This window comes from Anticarsia gemmatalis, chromosome 3, assembly GCF_050436995.1.
Source record: "Anticarsia gemmatalis isolate Benzon Research Colony breed Stoneville strain chromosome 3, ilAntGemm2 primary, whole genome shotgun sequence".
NCBI lineage: Eukaryota > Metazoa > Arthropoda > Insecta > Lepidoptera > Erebidae > Anticarsia > Anticarsia gemmatalis.
Window position 1 is genome coordinate 12,086,709 of NC_134747.1, and position 23,061 is coordinate 12,109,769.

Genomic DNA, 23,061 nt, shown 5'->3' on the forward strand with positions numbered 1-23,061 from the left:
GCTAGTTCAGATTCCAGTGTCAAGTGAATTAATTGCTACTGGTTTAATTTCCCACGGTTGCAAATCGCGTACTTAATAGTAATCATTATACAATTGTATTGTCATTTTCCTCAGAAACTGAAGGTGATATCCGTCATCATAAAAATGTATAATATGAAACATATATTCAGAAGAACATCAAGGGGTAATTTTAATAATTACAGCGAGTGAGGTCCGTCTGCACGCACGCTACATAATTTCTAAGAAACCGTTTCCTCATATCTATCTTTTGTTAAATTCCAATCAATTTACGTGACCTGCTTGTTAAATGGATGCATTTGTAAAAAATCTGTCGCGTATGGAGATTCGAATCGGTTAAAGGTTATTGACACTGATAATATTCACAAATCTGTTTATAGACTTACCTAAAGTGGTCAATTCTGAAATAATCGTGCCATGATTTTAATAAGCATGATCTAGAGAGAAAAGTACCAGGGCTTCAGTTAAAAATAGATGTTATTGAAATACTTAAAAATGCTTTTCAATATTTACCTAACAAGTACCTAACATAAATACATATAGCTCAATCATATCGTATCAAATCACGACAGAACGAGAACCTCAAAGTTATCGGGTCAAAGTGAATGGCAGGACGCGATCAATTACAAATTATATAAAATCGATTACTTAATAAAATATCTTTGTTGCGTGTTGAGCATTAGTCGCGGCGATTAGCCGTGTGGTCGTCACGTAGGTTCGTTGAATGAGTTGCTTAATGGTGAAGAAAGATGCCACACGCGCGGTGGAAAAAAAGTGTTCATATTCCTTTCTCTATGAAAACCATATCGAAAGAAAAGAATTTACATTGCTTTCTGGATTGTTATTTTTAGATTTTAAATTCAAGTTTAGTTATGTTATTATTTTTGCAGTTATTAGTCAACTTATGGTTGCTTCTTTAGCGCGGTCGGTAGAGTAATTGACTGGTGATCATGAGGTTTAGTTGTTGAGGTTCGATTAGTTATTGTTAATGGCGAAATTTGCTTGTATTTCATACACCTTCGCCAATTATGTATGTGGTCAACTAATGATACATATTTTCACGATAACAAATTATTTTTTAAAACGTTCAAGATAAGTCCATTCTTCTACGAGATTTCTTTAACATGTTTTAGTGAAAACTCTCTTTGGGAGAGTGGAAATCTAACGATATTAATTTCCATTAATTTTCTGTCAGCTGCACGCAAGTAGCGGGCCAATTAAAGTGATCAATTATAAATCTATAGGGGATCCAAGGCGTAAGTGAGAGTTTTTGTTATTGATCATTCGAAGACGTGATATAAAAAACCCTGGTTGCAAAAATTAAGAGATATTTCCTTCTTCCTTGGAATTCCAAAATTTTGTTGCAAAATTTGTATTTCTTATTACGTAAATTTTGTTTAGTATATAATTATAGTGATGTTGATTCATAATATTTTTAATAATTCGTTATTTTGCAAGTTTTTCTTTTGAAAAATTCACCGTGTCTCATATTAATAGAGTTACTCTATTAATTTATAACAGAAATACGTCACATAAAACTTTCGTGTAAAGATACAAAGGTCACTCTTTAGTCATTACCTGTAAAACTTACTAATAAACAAACAAAGTAACTTACTAATTCTCCTTGCGACCTGAAAACCTTGCACAGCAGTGGGACAGTCAGGGGTGAATAAAATATTAATTTCTTACAAGGCTACGTTATTCATGTGTTTGTATCAAACAAAACTATGGCATAAGTATGCAGAAGTCGCACTAAAGCCATAATTATTAGACCTATTTATCCTACCTTGCTAATTTTATTAGGTACAACAACAGGTACCTAAGTATCAGGTACAAAATTATACATTTATACTAATAAAAAACGTCGTTATTAAACAGTTTTTACTACTGTTTATAATTTACAGCACAATTATTATGATCTACGACGCCATTAACGCTTTGCGTTGTAACGCGCTCCAAAATTTAATACCTTACGATTTAGGAAACCGCAGGAAATTGTCGTAAAACGTAGACACCTAAAAACTTAATGAATTAAACACCACTTATTATAGGTTTACAGTAACAAAGCATATGGTTAGATTTATAGACAAACGAAGTATTTATGTGTGAAATCCTAACATTAAGTTACTACTTGTAATTATACAGGGTGTAAATGACAGCTAACCGAAAACTTTACTGGTAAGTTTGTGACACTGTATGCGCGAAATTTACTCCAACGATATTTCTCGGAAATGATTGGTTCCCGAGTTAGTCATTTTTGAGCGTTCAATGTATAGTGAACAACGCGATGTATCTCCGCGCATGCCTACGAGATTTCTGGCGGCGGCGGCGCGCTGAGCGACGACATGTCGCGACGCGTCGTAGGTACGTACGCGTACCACCACGTCTATGCGCTCACTAGTATGCAACGCTATCATTAGATAACAATCTTATGTATCGTTTATGGTATCGTAAGTAGGCCCGTATGTTACAATAGCTCATAGTAAAATTGTAAGTAGGTAGGTTAGGTACCTACTTGGCTTACGTGAAATCAAACAATAATAGCAAAATGTAACCAATAATAAGAAAGTGCTAAAACAAATTGTTATCAATGTCTATCAACACGCAATTACTTGGTGTATGGCGAGAGTTTGAGTACCTTTGGATCCGGACATACAGGTGCAGATCACGCCGTGCACTTCCACGTGGTTCACCATACATAACACATCAACATTTCTTCCTATTTACGAACACAACTGCACTTCGAAAACAATAACAACAAAAATAATAACAATAAAAACACTAACAACTCAAAACCGGAACAATAACAAGTAATAATAAACAACAGTTCACACACGACACGACGAATAGGACATAACGAACGACACCGGTGAAGAGCTTCCGTCTTCCGCGAGCGAATTGCTCGAACTATTAATCAAAGAGAGCCGCCGGCGCGGGCGCCTCTCCGCTCACTCGCGTCGCCCCTCGCCCGCGCCACCCGCTCCCTCCGCGCCGCCGTCCGCGGGCGCGCCGCCGATTTGGTGACGAGCGACGAGTTAGGATCCCAGCGAGAGATTAGATTCAATAAAATATTGATGTGGCATTACTATTTTTACTTGTCACAGTTGTTACTCGTTGCATTGTAGTTTTATTCAAATACCAAATAACATTACAAACATTATTGATGTAAGTTTAAAATACTTTGATATTTATAACATAAAATCAGATTAAAGTAAATAAAATAAACACGAAACGTTTATTTAATTAAACCATAAAAATGTAGGTACATAACAATGATAACAATCAATATCCATTAATATTCTTATCAGAGAAACTAACTTATCATAATTCATAATCCCCGGAGAATTGCTTAGCATCCATTTTGCCGTATCCCATCTATGTAACATCCACGCGCGGTCGCGGCGTCACGCGTTAGTACGGACATCTACTTTTCGAGTCGCACCGCGCTTGTATGAAGTATGAATGAGCGTGTAAATATTGAATAAAATTTTGCAAGAACAAATGGAACAAAGCGACAATACATGTTAAATTGTTTATTAAAGATTTTTATAGCGCTAAAGAATATCAATAGGATTTTTTGTCGTTCTGTATGTATTTGTACGTGTAATAATAAGATATCACACATTTTAAATCTTATGAATGTATTTTTTATCGGAGAGCGGGATAATTATGTCATTTTCATTTTTAACATGGAACAAATACTCAGTAACGCTGCATACTAGTGAGTGTGAGGCTGACGGCTGTGTGTGTAATCGTATCTGTGTGGCGCGCGTAGGTACGCGGCGTGACGTCGACCGTCGCGGCCGCCGCCGGCGCGGAGTCGTTGGCCGAACAGCTGATAGCAAATTTATACGTTGTTTTAATCCATTGCTGTTTTTTGTGAAAAACAGTAATATGGCGGATTTTTTTTCATATTCATGTTGCATTGTGTAGTATTAACGAAATAATACCAAAAAAATTAAAAAAAAACGCATAAAAATTCGGAAAAATCAAGAAAAAAGCGATGAAAATTTTCAGCGCCATAAGCACCAGAATCGTGTCTAGAATCATTTTTTTTTCGTTTTCGGTAGACTGTCTTTTACACCCTGTATATTAGATACTTTGAGTCCGTTGTTTGTATTTATTTGCAAATTCTTTCGCGGATTGCAACACAACAAGGATTCGTTCTGGGCTTACTAAAATCTGTACTTTTTAATTCTGCGATCGTCTTTTATTATACACGGTAATTGTAAATCGAAACAATAGGCTGGTATTATGTGATGTGATGTATTATGTAAGGATAGTATTATGTGATCGTCTTTTATCTTAGTCATTACAAAACGAAACTATAAGCCGGTTACTAGTTATACTATTAATAGGTTTCACAATATAAATAAATGAAAAATGCGGTACACGACCGCAAAACAACGCTGAAGTGAAACAGAGCAGGCTGGAAAGTTTGACGAAACGATTGCTTCTCGCTTTTCTGATGAAACCGAATTAGACTCGAACGTAATGATCCGAGACTAGTTGATTTCTAACACTTTATCATTAAACTTTGAATTCACAATGAAATGGTAAGCAAATTGTTTTAAGATGACTTTATAGTGAAAGGGCTTTTCCTTGTAATTTCGAAGAATTACTCCTGCATTAACAACGGAGCGGCTTTTTACTGGACAATTTTCATTTTTTAGCTCCAAAGAAAAAAAGAGGCGTGTGGCATAAGGCTCTTCGCTTACAATATGTACATTCATAGATACAAAAAATGAATTCAAAATGCCAGGTAGTTGGAGAAAATTGTGGATTAAACAGAACGTTGGTATCCATACTTCTTTATTAACTAGTATTTCGATCAATTGAAGATTCGAAACTACAACACTAACTGGCCTGTCTTGGCTACTATTACTATCACACAAACCTATTCAAGATGTATATAAACATACAACATATTATTTACGACTGCAGTACACATACGCCCTGTATTCTAAACATAGGGTATAAAACCCACGCTGTCTCAAGGGAAATGAGAAATATCAATGAGTCGCACACTGCTTTTACGATGTAGTCTTTTAGCGTAATAATATGTTTGTTTACCAGTATAATAATACTGATAGCAACGTGAAAATATCTTATGTTTATCTCCTAATATATATTTTTTTGCATATTTTATCTTAATCTTAATTTGATTAGTGGTAGTAGTGAAATAAAAATGAAGCTTGTATACCTAAGCCGCTCGAAGACTGTCTCGGTTGTCAAATGTTGAACTGAACAGTTAAACAGGGGTCCTCACTACCATCAACTTGCGCCAAAAAAAACCTTTCAGTTATGTAGAAATAATATTTTGTTAATACCGCCTTAAAAGTATTCGAAAGAAACAGATTTTTACAAGAAAACTTTGACTATAACACCGGATACAAAAGCAAAACTAGGGAATCGCGCTACCAGTTGTCCTGGCATTCTTAAGCCACCAAGCAATATACAACTTCTATAAAGCCTCTCTTGACAATTCACACAGTAGATTACTCTCCTAAATATCGTAAAATGTGACTTGAACTGGTAACAAAACAAGTTACGCAAACTCACATAACAAAAGATTACGGGTATCTAAGATAAGAAGAGATTTTTACTTCACATGAAGATGGGGCTCGATAACGCTCGAGTGGTTCATTGAAACGTCAGGTTATCTCTTACAAATGTTCTATAAAGTCACGTAAACTATTTCTACGTACACTATAACGATTATCTTTCCGGGAATCACTCTTTAATTTTTTTACACTAATGTCCGAGCGAAAAGCCTTACTGTCACTCTTTGCCTAGCTATTGACTGTAGAGTTTACGTGTAACCTGTGACATTTTTGATAAGGCCTTCAAATAAGATCAAAATTTTAAAAACAGATTACTATTTCCAGAGAATACCAAGTACTAACATCCAAGAAGACTAACTTTCCCTCCTAACAATATATTTTGAACAAAATTATTGAACAGACAGTCTGGAGCCAGTTGAGTTTCAAAGTGATTCTTCTGAAACCAGTTGTATCAACAGCCTTACAATACTTAAGAATTCTTATAAAATAATTTTAAATCGCACTTTATCTTACCACAGCAAGTTTACTCAACGATGACTTATCTTTTAGTACTTCATGAATGAACGTAAGCAAAAACCCTTTCATATGTCAAAGGAGTCTAGTAATACGATGTAGTAACATTAGGATTCTCATGGTTTTATATCATTCCATTAAACTCTGAGTAGATGTTGCGGAACATTCGCATTGCTTTAAGTCTTGGGAAGCGGTGGCGTAATCCTTCTTTATCTGTTTAGAAATATATTGCCAATGATTACTATTGTGATATGAGTAAGATTTGTTTTGTTTGCTACTTTCTACGTTAAAACAAATTCTGTCATTTATTTCTTTCTTTTCTCTATTAATATATTTTTTCCTACTAGACTCTACTGTCCACTGCTAAGCTGCCAGTAGACTTATCTTAAAAACAGCAAACCAGAATCTGTATTATATGCTCTTTTAAACAGCAACAGCTCTTAGTAAAATATCGACCAAGCTCTATTATAAGTTGTAAAAGGTCACCCATCTTTAAACAAGGCATGAAAACATTGCACTTGTCATTTATCATTTACCAAGCGGATACTAAAGTCCACTTTATGCCTTTGAATCTTAACTAAAAAGCCATACTATACATACTGCAGATTTCTTTCACAGAATTCCTACCATAGACTAAGAGAATGCAATAAAAAAGTAACTATTACGGCCAGTACCATCTTCAAGTTAATTGAAACTCCTTGACCATGAAATACTTCAAATTAATTAGCCAAGCTCGGAGCCGCGTCATTAAAGAAATAGTGCGGGGTAACAAGCGCCATTAAAGGTGAACAATTTAAACTGGTTTAGTAGTAAGTATGAGTTGTATGAGAAATATGTATGTATGTAATAGCTTGAAGAATGAGGATTTTCGATGACGCATTTTTTCTGCAACTGGGTCAATATTGGCTTGCCATACTTTTACAATGTTTATGGCTGATGTATGATTTTCTTTCTTGCGAAATTGTAAACATTAATATTACAGTCATACTTAATTGTTTAATAAAAATAGCATTGACTCTTTATAACTGGTAATCAAACCCGTAAACGTGCAAGTATCCAAGAAAAATCTTTCATGTAGGTACTTAAATTTGTAATATAACCTTTTTGAATTCTTAAAACAGCTGTTACATAAAATAAAAAGATCACATGCATAATTATTTATTTTTTTGCAATAGTTCTACCTAAAATGCTTTTCAAAATACTTACGAGTAATATCCATCGCCAAAGTATTAGTGATACACACACCCATCTTCAGTTTGATATCACTTCAAACAAAAGTTGGCAAAGTCACTCAACTCCCGAACCAAATAATCGTTATCAAATTAACGAACAACAACACTGCACTCCACTGGTTTTCCTAACAGACTGGTATACAAAATGCACTGATATTATATAAAATCCTGTTAAGTAGAGTACCTTTCGCAAGGGTTGACGGAAGCCGCACACTCAAATCCAATTATCGCCCTTCCTATTCCTATTTCAAACGAGGATGAAAAAAAGAACGATCAACTATGATTCCATATTTTGAATTGATGTCTTTTAAATAAAACCGGCCACACACGACCGCGCGTCTGTAAAATCGGGCACAGACTGCGCTAAGAAACGGAGGTTGTGTGCCTTGCTTTAAGCAAGCGATTCTCAATCTTGCGGGTTTTCCCTTCGTTGTTAACTGAAACCTTTTATTTGTTTGATTTGCTAATGCTGTTTTCTATTGTTTCTTGGGAAGTTGTTATGAGATAAAATGGTTAAGTAAATAATAATTAGAAACTGTTTTGCTAATATTTATAATCCAACAACTCTGCCAGTAGAAAACCATTGAAAGTGTTTGCAGCCTGCAAGTGAGTTATTATGGCATAAAAAACATTTTTATCAAAATAAAAATAACACTTCACTTTTAACTACCTTTTCATCAAAATAAAGTTAAAAAACCAATGCCTAATAGAGCAAAGAGTTTTATATCTACTCCATTCATTTTATTTCTTGTCTGAGCACACTTTTAATTTTCAATACTCCATTGCAAACGAAAAGAAATAAGAAAAGCAGAGATTACGACCATTACAGACGCAAATAAAATAAAAAGTTTGAGACTCGCCGTCTGCCTGTTATTTAACCGAATGTTTGATGACAATTCAATAATGTCCAATTGGTATAATAGTTTTTATCATTAAATGCTATTGTAAAGACTTGAATGGCTTACAATGACGCACATATTTATCTAATACTATTGCGATTCAATTTGACAAAAATCTTTCAATAATTACATAATCACTTCACTTCACAAACTTCTAACAAGATCACTGGCACATAGTAATATAAGAATGCCTTCAAATTTAAAAAAATAACTTATTTCTTTTTATTTTATTAATGTTCCAAAAAGTCTATAATAATATAACATTAAAAAAGAACGACCTATTTAATCTATAGCAAACATTGTAAACGCAAACTCAATTGGCCGTTGCAAGTACAGTAACGGGCTTCAACGCCAATAATAATAAGATTACTGCGTATTCTCTCGTTCTATAAAATACTGCGTATACTTATATAAGAGTATTCTGTTACACAACACAGTATCCAGGTCGATATTCGTTCCCACTGACCTAGACGTCTGGATTGTCTTACGGAGACGGAAAGGCGCCACAACGTGTTAAACCAAAACCTACCATAACTTAAATATATAAGGTTGATTTTCTTTTGCCAGTGGATGTTTTATTTTTATGGACCAAACTTGCTTGGAAGTGTTAAGTGACGCTGAGAAAATTGTAGGCAAAAGTTATTCGGTTTTTCGGTTTGTGATTCTTGAAGAATGATAGGAATAATAAGTAGGGTTGGAATGTTTCGCTGTATTAGATTTTCCCTTTTCGTGGTTTGAGCGAATACGATTTTGGCACTAAAAATGCGACGTAGAAATTTGTCACAGATTTTGAAGTAGTCGAGAATCTGCTGAGTTATCGCCAGCTTACAGTATGCCTATGTTTTCTAAGTACTAACAAGGTCGCTTCAACTCTACTATTAAATTCACATTTATATAATAAACCCTGATCATATAGGTGAAGTCCAGCAAAAGGTAAGGTGCGTAGTACACATTACCGCTGGTCCTTTATAACCTAAATTAATCAAGACAAGTTTGTAGAGGCCGCAGCAAGTGGGTTCTTTGGTCTCTACCAACCACTATGGAAAAAGGCGTGATTAAATTTAATATACGCATTTATAATAAATCCTTACAGGTGCAGATAATTGATCACTTTTCTCACTACCATTCTTTCTCACTACTTCCGACTGGGCAGGATTGTTTTTATTTTACAATATGCTCGCGTAATGTTTACTATTTCAATCACATTCACTATAACGAATGTATATCATCACTTGTAGCACACAATACAAAAAAAAAACATCATCTCATTTGCTTTGTCAACTAAGCCATACATACATAAAATTACGCCTTTTCCCAATTGGTAGGTAGAGTCCAAAGAACGCCGCTTGCTACGATCCCTACAAAATTCCCTTGCTTCATTCGCATCCATATATCTTGTCATACAGGACCACCAGTAACGAGTACTACGCGCCTAAACTAACTTTAACAAGCAATCACCGATGTGATTTGCGTATACAGCTAAACTAATCATATTTAAAAGGAGTCTACACACGAAAGTCGCTGACCCCAACATGTCGACGACTTGATATCAGCGGCTCTTTATTTTCAAAAGAAACATAACAGCAACTTGTAGATTGCCTTTGAAATATATGAAGACAGTTACATAGTATACAAAGTACTAATTAAGTACATATAACGCAATCCTTCGCCCTTCCATATTCATACAAGTTGCCATACATTTAGTACATAACAGGGAGTTTTTACTTTCATTCACTTTCCTCCGGCGTCAAGCCAAGCACTCTCTGTTATTTCTCTCATTAACATAATTACGTACTTTAATTATTAATCAGAAAGGAATAAAGTAAATGCGACAACGAATTACAAGTCGTGTTATGAGAGACTGTACTTTATGGACCTCAGTACTGTATACAGCTTAAATATCTGGCCAGCAATGAGCCAGAACTATTAATGTTTTAACAGAATACTTATTAATAATTACATTCGTGCAAATTCTTAAGTAAAGGAAAAGTAGTTCAGTAAAAGGGTACAATCGGTGGGTGCAAAAAAAAAATCGGTCGAAAAATCACGTTTACGTTTTTTTGTTAATAAGAAAGGGCCTATATCTCCTTTTTTAACCTGTGCAGTGCCAATGTTGGGCAAAGCCGCAAAGATCTTTCTCAAACTCCTCCACTAGTATCCTCGGCCTACTCATTAAGCATTTGGCCTATAAGTAATTGAAATAACGAATATGTGTAACACGACGAGTGGGTGTCGTGGGTGTATTTAGTTCACCTTAAAATAGCTAAGGGAAATTAAGAAGTTATGGTTTCAATTACCTAATATTTGCGTAAGAGTCTTATTTTTAGCTATTCAAATACGACATCACACTATCCTTAACAAGACCAATATGAAACACAAATAGGAATCTAAAAATGGTTTATCCTTATTAGTAAATATTTCGCATTATTTAACTAAGATAAACAAACATATGCAATTAAAAAAATATGTAGTAGGTATAATACGAAATTGGTATTCTCCTTATTAAAATTCGGTTAGGCGAGGGTGTAGACGTGGGCGTACGCTAATACAATTCACGTAACTTGTGAGTAGCAGTATATAAAACACTAGCTGACCCGCGCAACTTCGCTTGCGTCACATAAGAGAATCATAATTATCCCCGTTTTTGTAACATTTTTCTCTAGTACTCTGCTCCTATTGGTCGTAGCGTGATGATATATAGCCTATAGCCTTCCTCGATAAATGGGCTATCTAACAGTGAAATAATTTTTCAAATCAGACCAGTAGTTCCTGAGATTAGCGCGTTCAAACAAACAAACAAACAAACAAACAAACAAACAAACTCTTCAGCTTTATAATATTAGTATAGATAATACATATTCAAAACAGGTTCACTTACTGCATTAGATCATACGGTTACAGACATTTGTTCGTTATATTCTTTATGTAAAGTTATGACAACAAGTTAATAGGCTTGTGTTATGTTGAAACAGTTTAACAAAAAAGGTTGTTCAGGTTCATATGTAGAGCTTGGTAAACCCCCATTGTAACCGTAACAAATAAGGAATTTCAATGTTGAATTACTTAGTAGATTAGATTATGTGGTTGCTTATAAGGATAGATTAGAATAAGTTGGTACTCAATTAAATTCATATACCTAGTATTGAATAGTGTGATGTGGTCGCCATAGCCGAAAATATTCGGATAGATCATCATCATCATCATTGAACAGTTGTCAAGTAGCGTGTATAACATTTTTTTTTTATTTATTTAATAGGAAGCACTCAGTTTCGAATTAATTAATCAGAAATAACTTTGATCCATTCAAAGAACATAAGATTTAATCTGATGAATTGACTATAATTGAGGTTTAGAGGTTACATCGAAAGCATATTTGCTCCTTTTCCGTTTTAGCAAGATCCCGTGTAGATATACGAGTTCTATCAGATCTCTTTCTTAATAGTAAATAGCACCTTATTACATACAAATAACATGCTACTCGCAAACATTGACCTCGCCATTCACATCAGCGTCATCATAAAACCATCAATCATTTTCACATAATAGGGTCCGACATTATGCATTCATACGTCGATATGTGCATGATATTACGATGTTTTTAAAAGTTGTATTTTTGGAGCATATAGCTATCTACTAAATATGCAACAATATCGCTGTAGAGATTGTCAGTTTCGGAAGTCCATTCCTATAATAAGTTTTAGTTATTGGTAGTAACTAAATAATAAAATGATCGGTAGTTTCTACGATAAATAATCATGACCACAACATTTTTTTTTACGGAAGAGATGTGTAGATTGGACTTGTGTGTTGTTCCAGCTACTTCAGTTGCATTAAATCATTTCTCGTTAATATTCTGTTGAGATTTATTTCGGAGAAGAAATAATGCTTGAGTGGACTATTGGAAATCTTTTACGGCAGTGATTTTCTGAGAAATACTCTGTCAAATTTAACATAAGTTGACTTCACGTGTGAATGGTTAACAGCAATGAATATTTAAAAGGCTAAGTTCTCTACTTTACGTAGACTAAATGAAACGAATGCAAAGCTGTTTTCTACTGTCCAAAATCAATCCCTTCTGTGATTTAGAGCCCTTAATGAATAGAACATTCTAAATAAGATTTTTTGTGTGCTTTATCTTCGAGTAGATAATATAAAATTTAGAAGTCAGCTTCCTATAATGTATTTTCTATCAACAAAACATCAACAAGCTGGTATCTAAGTCGTAAAACATGTAATCAGTATTGTGTGTTGATGCGTTACGAAACTAGAGCGTTCATCTTATACTCATAGCTAGTGTTAGTAGGTGACGCAATGGCGTGAAAGGAAAATAAACTATACTTAGACCCGTTATTGTTTAGTAGGAACTCAATTAATGGCTCGAGTACCTATATGAAGTGGCAGTTAGCGAGATGGGTTTTGAGGTGACCTACTACTTACCTACTACTTTATCTTTCTCGTAAACCTTAGTAGCTATCTATATTTATTATTATTTTAACAGTTTCATCAAATAACAATGAATTTAGCTATTTCAGTTATAACATCGAGTGAAAAGAAATCCTCGTGTTATAACAGCAAACGCACTGTGTCTATCGCCTTATGAAAATATTATAGCAACAAGTATCAAACTAAGCAATTGCTATAATATTTTACACAGGCGTTGCAACTATCTACCAAGTAAACTTTCTGGATTGTTGCGTTAACAGGTAATGTATTGGTTAAATAAATTTAAAAATATGTACTCATAACAAAGCATTATAAAATAAGAAATATAAGATAGAGACTATAATAGAAAATATTAATATCTTTTTCCATTCTCGGACAATAATTAATTTGGAACTCGTTCTTTTGTAAAAGAGAGAACCTGGAGCTATTGGGGGATCTGGAACAAAAGGTAGGATTAGGTATAGGAACGAGGGTTGGGTACAGAACAGGTAGCAAAGGAATAGGTAAAATTCGACAAACCAATAAGACTTCCTAGCCTAGCGACAACTTTTCTTCTTCTCCATCAATTTGTTGATAAGGCGTTGTGATATCTAAAAGTATTTAACAAGAAGTCGGTACGAATATTTTTGATACTTTTCAAATAAAATATATAGTTGCTTAGGGTTAGTAATTCAAAAATAGGTACTCACATAACCGCCTAGAGTAAGGTGTTGGTCTCAACTGCCTTCCAACTTGTATAGAAGCGAGAAGCTTTTCTCTCGGGGTTACCTCGCGGCGAGGAGGCGGCAACTTGCGGTCCGACGCCTGATAAAATAAACATAGTAAGTTTTTGTTCTTTTAGAAATTGCTATTTTATTAGCACAGGCGCTCACATTCATAGAGGAAAACGAATATTATTATAGTATCTTAGTGATGGAAAAAATGTGTGAATTATATAATTAAACGTACCTTTTTAAGTGGCGGTCTACTTCTAATAAATTCGAGTATCATGGCATGAGCGTCTTTCTTAACACTGTAAAAAAAGAAAGATATTAGCATATGAATATCTTAGTAATAGTAAATATAACAAGCAGGTAATAATATTATCATTACTTATTAATAATTAATTTGCAAAACTTACCTTTGCGGTATCGCGCCGTCAACTTTCCTAAGTGTGTACCTCCTAGACCTTATGTCATCCATTAATATTTCATATGGCGTTAATTCATATTCTATAGGTGTCCTAGAATAGTTCACCTTCTTTAATTTGACGCCCATTCGGAGTTCTCCAATCACTTGCATCCAAAACCGCGCCTGCAAAACATACAAGAGCAATCATTTACCGTCACAGTTTTAAGCATTGCTATTACATTTACGACAGGCGTTACGCTAGCAACATCTAAAATTTAATCTTGTTATACGGGTATAAGTGCCGCTAAAATATGCTATTATCAAGCGTGGAATTAATTTTATTCTGTCACTCTTCAGACATACGAGTACGCCTTATTTCGTACATAATTTGTCATGAATCAAATCTGTTTCTAGTATGTTGATTATATTGAGTACATTTTACTGTATCCTGCTATGATACGTAGGCATTAAATGTGACTAGGTAATTAATCATTACGTGACAACAATGCATTTTGAGTAGGACTTAATGTCGTTCAATTTGCATGCACATAAACTTATGGGAGTACTATACAGCAATATAAATGTTTGAAATGCTAAAAGCGACAATTTTACTAGGCCATTCTTTGTTGCTACGTACTTGCAATGCTCTCCAAATCCTTCGGTTAGACTATAATTGAAAATTATATTGTGTTACAAGACAGAATAATAATATAGGACCTTACATAAATGGTACGATTGAGTTCAAAATATTCTGCTTTTATACTACTGGGCAAATCAGGCGCAAAATTAATAACTGCCGAAGAATACTTTTATAGAGTAATGGAAAACGCAGCCTTCTCTAAGTGCCGATTACCTCAGTTAGGCAATTCTCATTTTCAGCTCAACAGTAATGTTAATGAACAACCCTAGAACGTTTTTATCCACTCGGCTTCATAATGAAAGCATCAAATTAAGCTATTTCAAGCGCTTTACTCATTTACTCGGTAACACTGTGATAAAATTCATCTCCTAAGTTCTTTAAAAGGGCTCAAAAATGGCTTTAAATGTATATTGCCATAAATATACTAAATGTACATAAGTCGTGGTGAAATCTTCAGGCGATATAAGCGTATAACTAAAACGAAGTGTGGATACCTAGCTTACATTACTTCGAGATGCCGCATGCCGTCTAGAAATCTCATTACGTCACGTTCAAGAGTTCTAACAGATGGGTGGTATATTAAATCTAGGAATGGCCGGAATTTCTCACGAGAGGTACATTTTTCGTTCTCGGTTTTTTAATACCAAATTTCGTGTAACATTTTTAATTTATTACCTACCGAGAAGTGCGCAAGTTGAGTCGAAATTTCTATGTCTTGTTTTGTTTTTCTTTTATAAACCTGCAACAACTTTAATGATAAACAATTTTGTTTGTGTTTTCCAAAAAACATAATAATTATAAATAAAAATTGGTAAGCCACTGATGATTGAATTACAAAAAATCCCAAAAGGAATCAAATAACAGAAAGTAATTCAAATTTAAACTTTCATTGTTCACTGAAGGCAAAGTTATTTAATTTTCATATGAAAATAATTTCGCTCCAAAAATTCAATAGCAAAATGCGTCTAAAACACCGTCGAACCACCAGCCTGTGACTGCAGGTTCGCAAAAGGAATTCTCATTACTCCCGTACATACTTCCACGTAGTACTTCGAATTATTCGCGAGGACATTAATAATGCATCGGCTACATTAAGCCACGCCATCGGCATTTAGTTGGGGGACTAATGAGCTGCTAACAAACGTACTGACAACTGTGAAACAGAATTAGACTGTAGGTACCGCGAATCTTTAAAACTATCGACTAAAGCGCCCCTAGCGTATTTTTCAAGAACTATTTTCTTTTGAAGATTGATCGTCTATGTTATTTCAGCTAGGCCAATCGAAGTTCTAATTACGAAATGATTTTTTATTTAATCTATTTATTTTATTTTTATTCTTAAAATAATCCGAATTGAATCTACGATACAGATATTTTAGGAAGACAAGGCTGTATGTGTATTATTCTTTGCCTGCTTAAAAAAAGGTAAAAACCATAGAGTCTGACCTATTTATTTGAAGTAGCTATATCTACAGTTTAGTTTAGCGATCTTAAAGGAAGAAGACATGTATCTATTGCACTTCGGAACACGCTAGAGGCGCTGCTCGTTTTTCCATATAAAATAATCTATATTTGATAGTGGTAGTAAATTGCCCCTCGGTATTCTATCTAGCTGCTTTGTTAACCGTCGTTTAACTGTTCATGCTTATCCGTTAGTATCAATTCTTTAGGTCTTTAAGTAAGAATAGAATATTTTTATCTTAGAGGTAATCCCTAAACTTGGTTTTGAGTCTCTATACATTGCATAATCTATATTATGTCATTAAGAAGAATGGAGAAATTTATTATACCTGCCTTGACAATTACCTACTATACATGTGTTACTACAAAAATCGATATTCCACTGAACAATATGACAATAAATAATACGGTCTCTCGACTATTCATTTAGTTTTAGATACTCAAATTGATTAATCAACAACTTGATCAATCGATAGTTGTAGTAACACCCAAACTTAAAGCCAATTCAAAATACTAGCAAACCAAACCTAACATTCTGTAACAGATGACAAAACACATACCCAATCGGAAAACTGTAGGGTATCGAGATGTGTGGCGGAGTCTTCAGCGGCGCCCATGTCTCTCGCGCCGCCGACCCTGACTCTTGCGAGGAAGGAGGCCAGCTCTAATGCCTCGGCGACTAGAGCGCGGCACACGGCACGGTAGTGTGCTGCAGCAGCGTCGCGTGCACAGCGTCCGCCGCCGCCGCAGTGCCATACGCAGCGCTGGAGAAAAAAGGGAAAACAGGGTTAAATATAATAATCATAATAAATAATAAAAAAGTATTTATTTCTCCACAAAGGTACAGTTTTTCACTAAATATAAACAAAATTGTAAGTAAATTTATAGTAAACGTTTTCTAAAAGGCTGTGTTTGTAGAGAAAAAGGAAAGAAAATCGTTATTATAGACAATTTGCAAGGCGCTTTAAGTTAAGGTTCTTACAGAGGCTGTGTTTTTACTAGAGATGTTCGTAAACGTGAAATACGTCACCGGTAGGCTAAATCGTGCTTGACGTCGCTATTTCCTATTACGCACTGCGTAGTTATTTCGCACGTTTTTGTTAGAAACACAATTTAATGAAACTATATAAAACTAGACACACGTGTTTTTCAATAAGTAGAGTTTTAACAGAATAAATAAGAAGGTTTCTGTACCTTTTAGTAATGCCACTATTTAGTATCCAACTGACATTTTATATAATTCCTAAAATAAACTATATTTCGATTCTTGTGTCACAATCAGATGTAAGCGTGTGAACAAGTTAAAAGTTAGAAACATAATATTGTAGAAATATGGACCAGAATAGAATTGATCGCTTATCTTAAACGTTTATTAATGACTGTCAATAAATTAGCCCAAATATAATTGAATGGAATAAAATTTACACTTAGCTTACATAACATTGATATAATTTGAGTCATACAAATAATTTTAAGAATTTCAGACTTTTGATACATCTCCCATTAATAAGTATTATGAATGCGAAAGATTGATCGGATTGTTCGTTTATGCTTGATTATAACAGTTTTATGCAAACAGTATGAACTACTATTTTCATGAAACCTTGCACTTAGATAGTACCTACCGAAATTCAAAAATTTGATACTATAGAAATGTATCTATCATTAATCACATATTTTCACTAAGCAAGTTAATTAATCAGCATAAGTTAATTTCTTACTAATGGCCACATGCTGAAATATCACTCAATGTAAATTGAAATACGAGTAACGATGAAAAGGCACTGGAGCGTAATATTTATACTGGAAAACCAAATATAAAAATAAACTTTTCAGTAATTCCCGGTACTATATTTAAATACAAGTATAGTTATTTGCCTCGTGCAAGCACGTGGGAGGAATGACGTCAGTTCCGTGATATTCCAATAGCTACTCTTTGTGATAAGGTACTGAATCAATAGGTTTCAATTGCGAATCGTGTAAGTAAATTAGGTATTCGTGGAAATGTTCCTTGTATCAAGATAAATTCTTCTTTCTTCTTTTTCTTCTTTTTCTTTTTTCTTCTTTTTAAAAAAGACAACTCCCGCACTAAGATTTGCTCTTGTGTCGCGGGGACTTTTACAAACATACAAACAACGGACACAAAGCACAACCAGACCCGAAACAATTATTTGTGGATCGCACAAATAATTGTCCCGTGTGGGAATCGAACCCACGACCTCCCGTTGCAGTGGTACTGTAAAATAAAAAACCGATTAGTGTGCATATTGTAATTTTAAAGAGCTTTTGCTGGTGCCTTCGTCCGTATAGAAAGATTTTCGGAAATGATAAGTAACCTATTTGACAATCCAGTGCGATAAAACTGTATATTTTCCAAAGTTTACATACAAACCATTTTGAACTATTGACGTGAAGAGATAAGCCTTGTAATAAACGCACATTTATTCAAACAAACTTTAGTTTATATCAGCAATCATTATTGTACGCGCATACTTGTGCTATACTCTAGAAGACAATAATCACGGAAAATTGAACACATTTTTCCGGATTTCCTTTTCTTTTCAAAGAGTTAACAAATCCGGAAACTTATCGTTCAATCGGTTAACATTCTCTGAGCGGCTGGCTCATTAGCCTAAACAAGCGGGCAGAATTCCTCACCGACCTACGCGTACACCAACAATACTGTACCACTAGCTACTGGTACTTGCAGTTGCAAATGTACTGCCATTCATATGCAAGGTGTTTCAATCGTTGTCTAGTCTGTTTACAAATCGTGTGAACATTTGTTGAGAATATTTTGGTTGTAGTTTCATATTTAGATAGATAGTTAAAGAATTTAGTTAAAGACTAAGCTGTCTTTTTTTTTTCATAATTTAATAGTATAATCGATTTTAGATAACAGAGGTTAGAGCAAGTTACAATAAAAAAATCTTTATTTTTTGGTCAAACACAAGGCTCTTCTAAACTAACCTAAATATTTCGATGTCAGGCTTTAAGTAGAAACATAAATTTAATTAATTAAAAGTTATTTTACCAAAAATCTATCTGTCCTTATTATTAGGTATACAAAAATACCCGTACCCACTCATAACCAGATGGTTATCATACATCAAAATTCTCAATTAATCCGGGCCATTGGAAAGCCCATTAAGTTAGCAAATCAATGATAATGACTGCTCGTTTTATGGCACCTATTCGACAATTAAAACTGTATCATAATTGCTATACATACGCAATTTGGCATTGCAAACGGTAATATTTTATACGCACTATAAAATACGCGTAAAAATTGGAAGTTGCGAAATAAATAACCTTGGTCTTGAAAGTTCTCAAATTGATTATCAATCATAAAATGAAATACTTACTCTAAACAGGTTTTATAACTAAGGTATCAAACTGTATTTTCAGTACCTACATGATGGGTAATAATATCTGAGTCTCACACATTATTTTCCTTTTTTCTCGCTTAGAGTTAGAAGATGGAATAATCGTAAGTCTCAAAGGAGAGCATTTGCAATTGTCGAGGTGACAATGTAGATCTTGCAGCCAAGGATAAATTCCCGTTGAGGTTTGATAATGAGAATGATATTTTTTTATATTTTCAGGCATTCTCAGTTAAAATGTGGGTTCGTGTTAAGTCCCGTATTCTTATATATCTACCTATAATAAAATTATATTGAATTAAACGCTTATAATTAGATTTGTAACTACAACGTCATAAACTGCAACTATTCTATTGTCACTCGATAAACTAAACAGTAGAGATTAGAAAAGCCATCTGTAAGGCTAAGCTGTCTTTGTTCAGCTATGATTCAACTCATGTCAAGGCCTCGACGGGAGCAAGGGGCAACACGACCACTTTCGCAACGAACGCTTTGTCCAAAACAACGTAATAATCGCCCACATACCGACGATTATCGTCACCTTAGATCAATAAATTTTGAATAAACATTGAAATATGGCTTGTTGTATGAATTATTGAATGGTTCGACAGTTTGTTGGGTCCGGATTGAGATGTAGTGACGGAATTTGGAAGAAAGTACAAGCTAGAATTGAATAGAATAAGATTACATGGACTGTATCGTTTTTTGTTAATTCAAAGGAAACAAGCGTGACTTTATGATCTATATTATGTACAACAATACGTCGCGTTGAGTTAACAGGGAAGATACGTGACAAGATCATGTTCGGAGAAAATCCCGTAGCTAACGCAAGGAAGAATATCTTCAATAATACTTTGTAGCTTATATTTTCCGTGAATATGAAAGAAAGACTTCTCGATTAAATAAACTTATATTTAAAAGGAGACTCCTACAATGGCTAGTGGCTATTCTAACAGATTGTGAATGTTTCTGGATTTATTTATCTTCATAATGCAGGATCGCCATATTTTCATTTCCTACCATATACCGTGAATTCCTCAAGCTATGAATATCTTTGTCGGTCAGCGATACAGTTAGTTGTTATCGATGTAGATTTATGGACAGGAGGCCGACCGTGGTTGAATTGTGGCGAGGGACTATGCCGTCTTGATTTTGTATCTGTTTTAGCGAAACTCACGATTCTACAGCAAGATGAATGGTGTTTTCCGATGGTCGCTAAATGTTTCAAGATTTAGAACAGTTCGTGTAAAATACGAGATAATTTTATTCCATAAATTTAGCTTGTATACTAAAACTAACACATAAAACTGCACCTTATATATTTAGATACTTTGGTTAAATAAATAAGAAAATGATTAACATAGCCATATTTCAACTTTGGAATCTACATGTTAAGACTACCAATTAAGATCGTGGATCTATTATCGAAGTTATACAACTAATATACTACTTGTTTACGGAGAAAAAGGGACATAAAAACCAAACAGAAACAATATTCGTACAAATATATAGCAAGACAAAGAATTTTCGAAACTAGCCCAGCATTTGGAAGGTTCCCCATAAAGTAACTGCTACTGACTTCAGTAGGATACTAAACCGCCATAAAACGAAGTAAGGAAGGAGTGTAAAGCTGAGCTTCCTGTGCAAGCTCTATACAAAAGGGTCGCTAATTCAACCGCTGAACTTAGTGTGAGAATTTCATCCTTTTCATCCGTTCCTTTATTTATTTCTGACACCGTGCTTAGAAAACTATAGGTAAGGCACAAAAACAGAACATAAAGTTATTAATGGCATATTTTTGGCTTGGTTTCTTTTAAGAAAGCGCTTTAATATTACAATACATAACCATTATTTTATTTAAAGCGACATTTAGTTTAGGGTCCCAACCAGTATCTATTCGTGTTGAAACCAGGATTATAGCTCGCCCTCAGTTATTTCAGTGGAAACCCAGCTTAAGAGCAGACATTTATTATTGATGAGCACACAGCTCTACTGACCCACTTCAGTCCACACCCGCTAAGATAGGAGAGGAAATTACTCGTACTATTTCCTGGCTGTATTTTACTTGACTTGTGGGTAATTGATTTTCAATCGCGTGTGCGGGAGATATAAAAGCAGAAGCACGATTTCTTACACACTTTACTGTGGAGAAAATGAGGGGAGAATAAATGGCAATCTCTCTAAGTTTGACATTTAAAATTCAAAATGAGCTTCAAAATGAGTTCTTAAAGAATACGCAAAGGGCGCTGATCAGTTATTCATAGACGATCTTTTGCTAGCTTTGCAATTGTTTATGATAGAGAAAAATCGCGAATGAAGTGATTTGTTTATTGATTTTTTATACAAATGGTATGGTGAAAAGAGGGATTTTTCGGAGTTAGAACTAACCAGTCGATTACACGATGGTCCTAATATTTTTACAATAATGATTTTAGTCTCATATAATATTGGCCAAGTTCATCTTTAATCTTTACGTGTCACTAAGCTCTAGGCTGCAAAAAAGCAATTGGAAAAGCTAAAATAAAATTAATCTCTATCGAATTACAAACCTCATCAGCATTAAAATACCAGGAAACCAGCATTGTTAAAGATATTTATAGTAACCTAATAGCTAAGACAATAAATGACACCGCCTAGTTTCATTCACACGACAAACAAATATGAATAAACATAGAAATGTGGGAATTTTCATTTGATTCCTTTCAGATTAGAATTACGTTTGTGCGTCAAGACATTATAGAACTTCTCGATAAAGATCGTAGCACACATTTCTACTTATAAAGGGATCATCATCGATTTGCTACGGTATTCTTTGTTTGGAATAAACAACCTATTTCCTTATTACGATAATGAATACACGGATTCTTGTGTATAAACAACTATTGTTCAAAAATAATCAATATATTTTCTAGTGAATAGATTAAAACAAATAATAATTACATCTGCATGTTAGATCGACAAAGCATTACAATATAATAACATTTTGCAAAATAAAACATATCATAATAATATGATATTTATATTCAACAAATAAATACTGTTGTTTTCATTTAGTGCACGTTAACCAACTAACAATTGTTAAGAGCTGCATCATCAAACTGTCTTTAAGCCAAGTCTTGGTTACGAGTTTTAGCACAACATTTATTTGGTTAGATCAATAAATTGTTGACAATTATGATAGTCTGAACTTATCACTAGCTACCAAAGGTGGATCTTTAAAAGACAGTATTATTTTCTTAAAGTTGTAGGTATGAAGTGAATCGTTGCCTACTGGTTAGATATGTGTTCTAAGACCTTAAGCACTACTTGTGCGTTGTATTCTATTTTTTCTGCGAAGTGTAATGATGTGTCCATTTTAGTAGGTACTATGATGGTGTTTGCGGTTAGCGATAAGGTACTTGACCGTACTTCGGCCATAATGATAGCGTCACGTTCAAATAGATTTCGAAATTTGTTATTGTTGTAATGATTCGTAAAAATTATGGCCGTGTTTTTTGGAAAACATATTTAAATTACAATTTTGGAATCAATGGATGGATGTAAATGTAAAGTTATATACTGTGATTATTTCATGTAAAAACGGCTGAACTGATTTTTATAAAATTTGACTTAGTGATAGTTTAAATCCCGGAGCTAAGATTTGCTTTTCCCAGGCGGATCCGGGTACATACAGCAAATAATTTCGTATAAATCTGCAACATGACATTTCAGCACTAACATCAACGAAAAAAAAACTCGATAAAAAATATAATTCGCGACTACTATGGTATATCGACTCCATTACACGTACAATGTTGT

At 34.2% G+C, this 23,061-nt stretch overlaps 1 protein-coding gene across 5 annotated transcripts in view; it reads right to left on the minus strand.

Moving 5' to 3' along the window:
• The window catches only part of spir (spire type actin nucleation factor), a 224,094-nt gene that overhangs the window by 54,177 nt on the left and 146,856 nt on the right, over positions 1 to 23,061 (minus strand). For 3 of the 5 annotated variants that reach the window (XM_076136633.1, XM_076136630.1, XM_076136629.1), the window contains exons 5-10: positions 16,441 to 16,644; positions 15,099 to 15,158; positions 14,417 to 14,446; positions 13,790 to 13,962; positions 13,618 to 13,681; positions 13,359 to 13,473 (exon numbers count right to left, since the gene is read on the minus strand). In XM_076136633.1, the coding sequence (XP_075992748.1) occupies positions 13,359 to 13,473; positions 13,618 to 13,681; positions 13,790 to 13,962; positions 14,417 to 14,446; positions 15,099 to 15,158; positions 16,441 to 16,644 (646 nt within the window). The remainder of the gene's footprint in view (positions 1 to 13,358; positions 13,474 to 13,617; positions 13,682 to 13,789; positions 13,963 to 14,416; positions 14,447 to 15,098; positions 15,159 to 16,440; positions 16,645 to 23,061) is intronic. The other 2 variants (XM_076136631.1, XM_076136634.1) reach the window with 2 other exon arrangements.